Source organism: Varroa destructor, unplaced genomic scaffold (assembly GCF_002443255.2).
Source record: "Varroa destructor unplaced genomic scaffold, Vdes_3.0 BEIS01000007.1, whole genome shotgun sequence".
NCBI classification, from domain to species: Eukaryota; Metazoa; Arthropoda; class Arachnida; order Mesostigmata; family Varroidae; genus Varroa; species Varroa destructor.
The window spans coordinates 35,087,933-35,100,086 of NW_019211460.1; the positions used below are offsets into that span (position 1 = coordinate 35,087,933).

Here is a 12,154-nt window from a genome sequence, read left to right on the forward strand (position 1 = left end):
TATCCATACCTCTTTTTTACACGAGCAAAACGGCTAGTTTTAATCAATGTCTACGGGTCGTTATGTTTAATAGGAGTAATAAGCATCTGTAAAACACTGCCGCGTTCCTTCTTTCATTAGCAGCAATTTCTGCATTGCTTTATCAGCTGCTGCTGCTGCTACTGCAGTCTCTCTGCCTTCTGCTCTCTTCGCGGGTCTTCGTTGCTTAGATCGCTCCTTATGCTGCTGCCCTCTCTGCTTGGCCGGATTGCGTCTCGCCAGCGCCAAGGACCCCCCAGCTCCGGACGAACTTCTTCATCCTGTTAACTTGTGTTCATTTGTTAACCGGCCTCTTCGCGGTCATCTCCTGCTACTCATTTGGTGGAGGCTTTCAGCGGATTATTCACGTTCGAGAAGACAGCAGCTAGCAGTGCAGGTAGGTAGGTAAGCAGACGGAACAAAATACAAATATTGAAACGTTGAGCTTCATTAGGTGAAACGTCTATGGAAACGTTAAGCTGAGATTGTATCATTTGAATAACAGTTTGGTTAGAGCCCGCATTTACACATGTTACAATCGTTCGAGTACTGTTATGTTTACTATCATTCAACGCAATTGATTAAAATGTACATTATGTGCTTTGGAGAAAAGACACGATGGATCGGATTTGATATAGCGAGAGTTATAGCAGAACTGGCATCGGCGTGCAAAAAAAGCTTACGGTTTTTTTTTCGCTTGATGATTTTTGAAAAATCCTTCTATACACACAAGCAACAGTTCGAAAAGTTGTGAGCTTGATTTGAAACGAGACTCCTAGTTGGCGCTCATAAATACCTTAAGATCTATTGGCTATAAACCCGAATAACCGACAATATAATAACACCACACATAGCGGCCGTTAAATACAGGACAAGTGAACCAGTGGTTAACTACGAAATGTGCGGACATTGAGAAAGCAACTTCACTGAACACTTATAGACCCGAATGTTGTTGTGCAGTCAACTTAAACTTCCAGTTAGCTTGGGTTCACTGAGGCCAATGTCATTGATTTTTTACAAAAATTGCTCCTTTTCATTGGGCAAATCGGAACTAATCATAGAGATATTATCACCGATCGAATGGCTGTACACAGTTAGAACGACCACTTATCGAAGCGGTCGGTTGGCCTCGAGAACGACCGATTGATTCTATAACGATTACTGATTTCTTCCTATGACCTTTGCCTGGTACCAGACTTGTCGAATGGAACAGACCTGTGTATCGTATAGCAATTCTTACTACGTGTGCTATTATAAGTGCTCGCGTTTAATTATAGTACTCCTAACCCGTCGCACTGCTTTGTGTCTTTGCTTCTACTTCGAAACAGACCTGTATTTGATTGGCTAGCGAACATATTCATGTAGCATAATGTCATTCGTCGAAACACTATCATAAAGCTTACTGGGTCAGGGACCCGAAAAGTGACCAGAAAATATATCATCCTGCGGCATTTGGAGGCCGCCACAGAAGAGCCACAGCGCTGTGAACACTTCGAAATACGAAGAAAATTAGACAAAGCCTTATTACGTCTTGTATTCGGCCTTCTAGTTCTGTACGTGTCCGTCTATGTGCGTCTGCGTTCGTACCTGTATGTGGGTCTGCGCTGAACCTCCAAATTCGTGCGCTACAAGCCCTTCTATGTATTCGTCCCTATGGCAATGTTGTTGTCCGACAATTTTCTATGTCCCCGCAGTATCCGTTATTGTTGTTACTATAGTTCAGCGCTTAATCCTGCCTGCTGGTTGTATCGTAGTCTGCTTCCCCGCCGATGGTCACTTACCACCTATGCGGTACAGTTACGCTATGTTGGCAGCGATCGTTGCTGCTATGGCAGTGCTACGCACGTACGGCAATTGGCTTAAATCTGTTTGGCTGCCTTGGCAAGTTTACTTCGTCCGATTCTAGGTCCTGAAGGGTGCTAATTTTAACATGGCGGCCGATCGCACTGACGCGGCCTTACAGGCCCAAACAATAACTATAACATTATAAAGCTGTTAGCGTCTAACGTATAGAACTCGTTCTGCTGTAAAATAAAAACTGTGTGAAATGAACGTACTGTATTCGAACCGGCGGATTAATACTGATATTCACGTATTTGCATCGCTGCGCGTGTGTAGATAATGGTTCCATCCTTCTTATCCTTGTCGTCAATGGTCAGGTCGTTGCCACGTGCTGATGCACGGATAGTGAGTATCCTGTTTTTTTGTACGCATCACAAAATTAGAGCGATATTTATTTGTAGAGAGAAAATAGATGTAACGAGAGAGATAAGATAACGAGAATTTAGTTATATATATTAGATGTTCCCCATAATAAACGTTTTGCTATTTTCTATTGCTTAGCATCCTCTGGCAAAGTTCTATTGAAGATGAGATGATCTACTGCAGAATAAGAGTTAACCAAGTGAACATCAAGTTATTATTTAAGTTGGCAAATGAGTTGAATCCTCTTCGTCTGTTTTTTTGCACTCAGTTCCACTGTGTGTCAGTTAAACACTAATTGTGCAACTCGCTCAAACAATTCTCGCTTCTGTCATTGTTGTTAGCATTAATAAGCTTTCTTCTCAAGAGTTATGTATACATCCTGCTTAAACTCTAGAGTAATTGTTCAGCATAAAAATATCTATTCATATACAAACATCTGTTGTCTGTATATAAAGTCACGAGAAAAAAAAACCTTGAAATGGATATACATCGCGCGTATTGGATAGTGCAATTACGTTCTTGAAGGCTTCAAGTTGTGGTAAAGGCAGCTTCAGGACAAACCTTATTGATGATTTCACGAGGTCCGTAAAATTGACCCATCTAACGGGAATGAAATATTCGCCTTAAACTTAAGGTGATTTCTGTTATCCGCCATTCAATGTTTCTCGTTTTTGTGAGTCTCTAATTTCGGCATATATATTTTTGTCATATCCCGGTATATAACTTCGTCAACACTGTCGAACGTTGCGACATCTTCGATAAGAGAATCGTTTCAACTCCGTTTATTGATCTTCGCTACGCTCTCGTCGAATTAATTTGTAGACGTTTTTTGTTATCAGTATTATCATCTTTGCTAGCGGTTTTCTGTCGGCCTTCGCTAGTGCAAACGCAGCGGTGCGCTCCAAATATAGCAATCTATTTGAAGTCATAAATCTTCACGTATTGATCTTCTGTACGTATTGCCATAATTGACAGATAAACAGTCGATGATTAAGAAAGCTGAAGTGCTCCCTCTACTTCTTTCTTGGTTCAGAAAAGTAATGAAATAGATAGATAAGGACGAAACACCAGGTCGATTCTTCGTACACCGAAAGATCTCATCACACGTGAACTTTTATAAAAGTATTGAAGACTGTTCCAGAGGTCCATGTGTCATGTTCATTAGGTTATTTCTATGCCCAAATTTGAAACAAGGATGACTCCGAAATCTGCTTATCGTTACTTTTATCTTGACCATCAATGGATTATAGCAAAAAACGATAGATATTTAAGAATTTCACTCAAATCAAGAAATGTCCCGGCCTGAGTTGATTCGAGTACTGACTATTTACAGTAGTTATCAATGCTTCTATTCAAACGTATTTTATTTGTAAACATCAATAACAAATCAACGCTGCGTTGTAAAAGAACCGTTCACCAGATAGTTTCACGGCATTCATACTATAAATATGAGTTAACCTTTTAAGTCGGTACTTTTGACAATTTTCTATTATATTTTTCCTCTTTTTTTTTTTTGATGGGCTCGCAATTAATCGTTCAATTAGCCATTAGGTATCTTTGTATGTTGACTCGACCTATTCTTCCGTTAAGCAATGTTCGATACAGATATTGTAAACTGAGCTCCAGCGAAAACATTCTGTCAGACCAATTATCGCTTTCTGCTAACTTTACATGGACTCGCTGTACACACTTTAACGTTTCTAATCTAACAAAATTCCCATAATGAAGGACAATCAATAGCCGAGCACACTAAACATCAAGAAGAGTTATATAAAAGGCCAAGATTTTGAAGTTCGGCTAAAGGAAATTTCGAGCAGTGATCTGGATAGTCGATGCCATTCAGCCAAAAGATAATATAGACTGTGTACGTTTCTGGAAAACGTCAAATACATATACATGAAAGATGCACACAGTGGTAGAATACGAACTACAGATATAAATACGTTATCTTAAATACGTACAGAGATCGCAAATAATACGAAACTAATGTATACAATAAAAAAAAAACAGGTGCTGGTGACATTGAATACTGCTTTGGTTTCCCCTAGAGAAAGACAGGTACGTACTCCCATATATATATAATATATTATATAGACAAATATAATGTATTGAGTGCATATTATTATGTGCAACACTTACAGAGTTATGATATTTGTTAAAAGTGTATATATATATATATATATATGCTTATAAATTTCATCACGCCATTTCCTTAGGACATTGTTGTCACTTTTTTGGGAACTGGATCAGAAGTTCATCAATAATTGGTCGACCATGTTATGTAAGACAAACGTGTATTGTAAAAATTTTCTCTATTCAAGTGTTAGTGTGTGTGCACTTCTTGTTATAACTTCTTGTCGTAACTTCATGTTAATACCATGTCATTAGAACGTTAACTTGCTGAAACAGCGTTGCCAATTGGCAATAACAAAATAAGCTCGGTTTCAGAAAAGACAGACTGTAATATACTGTAAAACGTGACTTATCCTTAAATGGATATTTCCTACCAATATCCCATGTGACCTTATTTAAAAAGACAGCTGTCACATCAGCACCTTTCGCTGTCTTCATAGAAACTATAATCCTAATTAGATCGCCCATTATGCTGCTTCGTTGCGTTAGTATATTATTTAAAAATATGTGTAATTTTGTTGACGGACATTATCAAAAATGAAGACATTAACTGATTACGGAATTACTCGCTACTAAACTGACTGTAACTCGCCGTCTACTAAACTGTTTGCGAAACATTCATTGTTATTCTCCTTATCTCAGAATGTTGTTATACCCCATCCTCTGCTGCTCGATGCTAGCTGCCGTCCTGGCATACCCCAGTGGAGCTCCGGAGAGCGCCTGTCAGTCTCTTATGCCCCAGCATCAAGTTAGTCCTCAGACAGGCCGGTCTCCCTACGGTATTTATGTTTCGGCGAACGCTATTCACAGCGGTGAACCAGTCACTGGTAAGCTTCTTCCTGTTCCATGCCTTTTTCTTCCCGCGCTAAGGTAAGATCACCTGCTGAATCCTATGTTGGCCAACTATTTGATCTAGAGAGTGGAAAAAAGAGAATGCACTTTGTGACCTTCTCTAGCGCGGTGCTTCCGCAGCGATACCCCAATAGTTTTCAGACCCCCTCCGCTACAATTCGGCCGAAATGATTACACGAATAGTCGTAGACCGAGCAGGTCCCGTCACATAACATAAGACTTTACTAGGTCAAGGCTTTAGTTGATGACGAACGACAAAAAAGGCACCGATAGCTACGTGGTATCGTGAAAAATGGCCATCGGAGACAATATGGCCCTGATCAAGGAAGTGAATATGCCTCAGGGTCAAAACTAGAATAGTGAATCACGTATGAAATGCAAATAGAAGTCGATCTATAGAATGATATAGTGGTGTCCTTAAAATCCGCTTGCTGATTAGCGTCCATTCGCGGCTTGTGTTTGAGCTCACAAGGAACTTTTATTAAAGTAATCTTTTACGGTTTATGGAGTAGTTAGATCTTTGTTTTCTGCCATAAATACATAATTGTCAAACATTTTGAGCTAAACCATATGTCGTAGGCTTTGACTAAGCAGAACGCTGTGAGGCAAACCGTGTATTCAAGGTTGACAAAGATAGCTCACCTTGTAACCAATTGGGTTTCATAAGGGGTAATGGGGGAACGTGTCTGTAAAACGTTCACTCAGCAATTCCTAGTCTGCAACCACGACCATCGCTAGCTATAGCGACTGCACGGAAGAGTACGGAGCGCTCACTCGCAACGCGATAGGCGAAACGCATTTATTACCACCTTCAGGAGACCTTCGTTGAGATGCAATTTGATGGTGTTGTAATTGTATATCCTTTATTTAATATAAACTGATCCGTCAGTTTCTTTGAAGCAACAAATATGCCAACAAAACAATGAAAAGGCATGTATAGTAGAAGTTGTAAAATGTAAATACTGTATTCAACTTCATATTAAAATGTTTGCTCGCGTCAACTAAGTGCTTTTGTCAATTGTCCTTTGCATACTATGTCTTTCAGTCAAATACATATTAGGGCACTCGTTACAGAAAAATCAAATATAAGATTGAATCCAGTACGTCGAAACTGAATAACTTTCAAACTAGGCGCCGCTAGCAGACATAATTTGGCTGGTAAATACTCCAACCTTCTTAAACTTCATAAGTGAAGATAAGGACATTAGCTCACAAAGAAACATTTAAGTCCTGAAAATTAACGATTAGTGGTCGAGTTTTTGTTCCTCGAAGGCCACAGCACTGCAAAAATTAGCCAAAGATTGGTGAAGATATTAGGTAAAGAAGTCCTGGGCGGAAGCATAGTACGCGGATGGGCAAAAGTTTCAAGAATGGAAGTTAGCAATAAGGTCATCAGATGTCGGGACTTGAAGCATGAGAATACATTGTCACAATGAAAAGGCTTTTCATAACTGCAGAGTCTGGAGTCTAAGGGCTTTGCAGAATGTAACGCGTTAAAAAATATATACCCAAATGCTCAAAATACGAAAACTGAGTGTCCCGTGACCAGTCGGAAATGCGTGTGATGTATTCCACGTGCAATTCGCTGAACTTTAATCAATAAAAAACCCGCTTGGCGCATATAATCACCATATATGCTATAGGGACACAAGACGTAAAAATGACGTCGCCTTGAAGAGAAATCAAATGTAGTGGCAGTATCGAGTAGGTTTACACATAAAGTTACAATACTTGCAGTGGACGTCAAGGTAATCTGTTATTATTAAGTATTCGCCGAAGATGAAACAATTAATGCAGCCCGCTATCTAGAGTTTCTCGAGAGATCGTTGGCATGGCAATCGAAAACGTGCTTGATGATAATGCCAGACTTCATCGCTATGCCTTGATTACTTTCTGGATCAAGCAAGGGACTCTCCAGCGTTGGCTTCAAGCCGTTTATTCTTCTGATCGAAGTTCGCGTGATTACGGGACTTCCTATGCCCTAAAATAGGCAACTGGTCGGCAAACATATGCCGCTATGGATTTACTTGGTAATGTTATAGTTAAGAAATTACATATAAAAACTCTAATGGTAGGTTTATGACTGTCCAGAAACTCCCAGATCATTGGCTCAAGGTGTCGAAAATAAAAAAAAGTACCTCTAATACATATTAAAAAAAATCATCATTCTCGAAAACTTGATCAAAAGTGATTTGTTTTAAAGTCTGCCGGGTTCGCTTGTGACAGCCTAATATAGAGTAATTTGCTAGTCATGTGTAATAATTAACCAATATGTGCGTAAAATGCCTTCTAACCGCATCAAAGTATGTGGGTTTAATTAAGTTAGTGGTAATGGCCATGCAGGCAGTTTCACACAGCGGATACCATGGACAAGAACCCTTTGCTCCACTCGAGTCATTAGTCCTTTTGCGTTCATCCCGCTGCTGTTTGGCGTCGTTCCTTCAAATTGAAGCTGATAGAAATGTACATAGATTGGAAACGCACTATTTGGATGTTACTGTATAGGTACACAACAGTATATTTTCACAGATACCTACATTAGAAGCTTGGCTTTCGGTGCACGCCGTCTATATATGATATGGCTAAATGCTATGGAAAAGATTCCAGTAGTAGAAACCCCCCAGCATCTGGCCATTTACCCTGTCATCGTCTACGACTTGAGCTAACGTACAAAAACTTTGTTTTAATAAAACACACTTGTGGGTTTTCCTATTTTGTTTTAAAGGTTTCGTTGACGAAAAGCAGGACAGCATTCTTATATTGAAGCATTGTTAGCTTAGGTACGTATCATCTTAGCAGACCAGATTTAAGTCAGTGTTGCCAAAAAAATAAATTTCTTCGCGGGTAAGTTGTTCATATTCGGTAATCAGAAAGATAATTTTATTACTAAAAGTTTTATAAACTAAATAAAGTTTTATAACAACTTTTTTTTTTATAAGTTTTACAATCATTTTACAAGATATGTTTTAAACACATACTACTTTAGAGCCTTTAGTACTTTTTGTAAAATGTACGTACTACTAAATAAGGTTTGACGAGTAGAGTGGATATATTATTTGACAGCTTTGTTAACTGGCCCACATGTAGGTCGGTTTTTGCATTTATTTCCAGCACAAATACTTGCTAAATATCTTTAGAGTACTAAAACCACCTTGAAACTTTTACAAAGCATTACGGTTTATAAAACCTGTTTTGTAATAACACAGAGACTTTTATTTACCACTCATCCATTGTTGGAACTAGCATTTACGAAGTTCTGAGCGATAAAACTTAGCTAGAGCTCAGGTTTGTGTGCTTGACATAACCAAGCTCAGACGTTATTGAAAGAGCGACAAAACAGTAAATCTTATTTCCGAACTTAGGCCCGGCACAGCTAAGTACGCACATCAGTAAACCTTGTCTGAACTACCGTACCTTCGTAAAGTTTGCTTCCGCTGAATGGCCCAATAAACAAAGCAAGCGTAAATAAATAAAGAAGGGTAAATAAAGCAGGTACGCGGCTAGTCAGTGAGAAGAGGGCACCTTCTGAAGCACAAAGATCGTTGCAATGATTAAAATTTTGAGCCTGTTGCTCGCATCCCGTACTCGGCTGTCGAATTCGCAACATGCACACGTACTTCGAGTAACAGAATGCACCGAAAAAAAACCAGCTGCGGGAGCAGGAGGCGTGACAGCACCAAAAGTAGCCGAAGCAGCGGAAAACATTGGATTTTCTTTCTTTATTGTTTTTTAGCGTCCACAAAAAATGATCACCGAATGCAGGAACCGTGAGAACGGGTGACGGCATTGATCGTAGACGCATACCGAGACAGTTCACTGAAGACCTAGGTGGTAGGCTGTCGAGCCGCTTACGACGATTTCCTATCGAGGCTTGCCAAACGTAGCTGCTACTGGCGGAAAAGCTGGCGCTGCTCTGTAGTAAGGACAAACTCCGGGAAGCGTTCGTCTTTATGAAAGCGAACTTAAGGTCCTAAAACTGCATGGCGTCCCACTGGAACGCATGGAAATAGCATCCGTGTCTCTTTATTTCTTGAAGTAGAAGACGATTTAAACCACGCGAAGCGAGTCGAACTCAACCGGCAGCCTGATTCATTCACCTGCTTCGACCTGTGTGAGCTTTGTACGGATGTAATGTGCACAGAGGGGTTATTTCTCCGTTGTTTTTGTTCTGTCCTTTATCCAGTGTTTAAGGTGCCCGCTTGCTTCTTTAGGGCTAAAGGTCAATGAAGAATCATACTTTTTACGAAGTTTTTTTTTATGAAGAATCATACGCAGGTAACCTTGTAAGTAACGTAGGCTCGAAAAATGTATTATCAAAACTATTAACGATCGGCACATTATTAGATTATTATTATTCGAATTATTACGACCGAGGATATAACGGACGCTGTATTGTATGTAAGCTAGATAGATGCGTTCGCTAGCTAGTCGAATATAAACGCTTGATGCGCTCACCTCTGAATCAAACGGGTTTCAGTGTCCTTCTACTCCTTTTTAACCCCAGCATTATCTTTAGTTGCCAATTTCATAAAAGTGGGTTCCACAACCCAACAGCACTGTTCTATTGAAGCAAAGCGTTGCCTAATGCATCAGTCGCACTCTACAATAGTAGTACACGTAATATGGGTTTTTTTGAGAATAGTCTTGTGTCAGTGTGTGTGTGTGTAATCTTGTAGGATTAAAATATTAACACTTCTACTTTTGCCTATCTACTAATCGGGGTTCTACGTGTTGCATTGCAGTCACACTTCAGGGTGGTACCTTTAGAGGCTTTTTGATTGTGGCACGTGACGCGTCCACTGGCCAGGTTATTAACGGCTCTTGGGTAGCGTTTGATCCACAAACTAAAGTGATCGCTTGTGGCTTGACTCATGTCTCAAATAATGACAAGCAGCGGGCATCCGGCCAATGGACCGCTCCCTCCGGCCTTGAAGGCCGACAGATTATCTTTCAAGGCGTTGTTGTAAAGGACATTAACACTTTCTGGAACAATCTCAGTTCAGCACCTGTCTCTGTGCGCTAGACCAAAAGCCTAGAAGAAAACCGACCGTCCGACAGGCTCAAGTGACACCAGGACAATCAGCGCACGACACAAGGAGCCTTATATCCGTATGCGTCAGAACGTAGTTTCACGGAGAATGTTTACGACACTCAAATTCGTCAACTCATATCATAACGTAATGGAACAATATCGTGCGGCTAAAAACATACAGAAAAACTGAGAGAGAAGCTACTTACCTAGTAACCGTCAGTACATACTACTGCACACTATATATTGGACAAGTTGATAAATGAGCGAAGAAATAAAAGCGTAATTGTAAATATCACAGGAAAATTTTGGATTTTGTATTCATTGTTGCTCAAGAGTAGTATGCGTGTGGTAGCCTTTGGTTCTAAACAGTCCTTTGATTCCTTGGCAGCGTTGGTTCTAACCTAATTAATAACCCAGTAAGTGGGGTGTCTATACGCATTGCATACATTGAAATTGTTAAATTCGTGATATAAATTTAAAACTCTGTGTTGTCCATAACCTTTCGAATACACATAAATAATGTTCTACTGTTCTATATGGTCAGATACGTCACATGATATTACATTTTCACCCGAAATACTCCTAACCTACATGTTCAAACCTGTTATTTCTATTTTGATAAAGTTGCAGTTGTACGTTGGTACGAGCCTATGGGTGTGAGCTTAGAAAGTTCGGATTAGACAGATTTATTTGTTTTACTTAAGATGGACATTTTTTTTATTTAAAATAAAGTATTATTTTGTGGCTGGAGAGCAATAATTATCAAATTTAGAGTGATTATGAGTCCTATATTTAGATACGATTAAATGCATTTAGTAGTAGACGTCCGTGGATATAGGATTAAGATACATATTATCAGAGTATTTTATATGATTTCACAGCATTCCGCTCTACTTTTCAACGTGCTTGAATAGTTCCATAAAATTCAGACCAAAAAATAGATCCGTTTCTTAGTACATACTTCTTCTACACTCAGTCTCGAAATTTAAGGAAGATTTCCCAACTTGTTTTTCATCGTCAGTATCATGTATCTATTTAGATTATTAGTTAAATATAGTTAGACACGTATAAAGCATTACGACAGTAGTGACGGCAGCAGAGAAGCCGATCCAATAGAGGACGACTCGAGCTCCGAAACGATGACCCTCATCGGCCAGTTCGGTGAAAGCATACGACGAGAAGAACGGCATGAGGACTGTCGTCGTCTTTCCCGCCTATCATCGGATATTCGGGGCGATAGAGGCTAACTCAAGCTATAGCCGACAATTATTCCGCAAAAGGCTCACTAGCGAGACAGGTCACGGCAAGAAGGAATTGGTAAGGGTTCCCTTACACCGTCTTTCCCGACTTCGGCTATGGAGAATGGTCGAGGGGACCTTCCGCTCATAACTTTTATCCAGAACAAACCCTCTAAATCCAGGAGACTGAGTAGGAGCGAAGTCTCCACTCAGGGTCTGCTGTCGCGTGGCCTTAGCCTATGCATCCTGACTTTCATGCTGCTCCCCCGCTGTCAGGTCTCTACCAGCAGCAGCAGAGGTCTTCTTAGCGCTGACGGTGGTGGCTGGCTTCCTGACAAAGGCAGCTATACAGTATTAAGCACTCACCTGAAGCGATCCCTGTTGAACTTCAAATCCGGAATGCGGTTAGCCATCATATCACCGATTCAACAAGCATCCGCTTCGTAGTGATTTGAAGATCTGTCTGTATTAGATATTTTACTGCTGTATTCGCTTGCGTAATATGCATATGTAACACGATATTAATAGGCTGATGTTCGACAGAGCTGTTCTGTCTCTGATCCGATTAAAACGGGCAAACTGATGTCGTGCCTAAATCACGGAACCTTCAAATCAGATCCGCCGAGGTGTTCTTTTCTTCAGATTGGCATAACAGGTAGCCGCCCAACGTCTACAA

At 40.2% G+C, this 12,154-nt stretch overlaps 1 protein-coding gene across 5 annotated transcripts; it reads left to right on the forward strand.

The window, feature by feature from the left end:
* Window positions 1-270: 270 nt before the first annotated feature.
* LOC111254311 (putative defense protein 3) lies at window positions 271-10,545 on the forward strand. Of its 5 annotated transcripts, none has more exons than XM_022815009.2 (4): window positions 271-415; window positions 4,234-4,281; window positions 4,999-5,183; window positions 9,951-10,545. In XM_022815009.2, exons 3-4 carry the CDS (start codon window positions 5,000-5,002, stop codon window positions 10,229-10,231), a joined length of 465 nt encoding a protein of 154 aa, XP_022670744.1. In that variant the 5' UTR covers window positions 271-415; window positions 4,234-4,281; window position 4,999; the 3' UTR covers window positions 10,232-10,545. The 5 variants fall into 5 exon arrangements, with proteins under 5 accessions (XP_022670744.1, XP_022670747.1, XP_022670745.1 ...); XM_022815010.2 differs by having other exon boundaries at window positions 285-419; XM_022815011.2 differs by having other exon boundaries at window positions 311-423.
* Window positions 10,546-12,154: the final 1,609 nt, after the last annotated feature.

Coding starts and splice junctions, on each gene's coding strand:
- LOC111254311 (XM_022815009.2), top strand. CDS start 5,000: ATGTTGTTATACCCCATCCTCTGCTGCTCGATGCTAGCTGCCGTCCTG. Junction 5,184..9,950: donor CAGCGGTGAACCAGTCACTG/GTAAGCTTCTTC, acceptor GTTGCATTGCAG/TCACACTTCAGGGTGGTACC.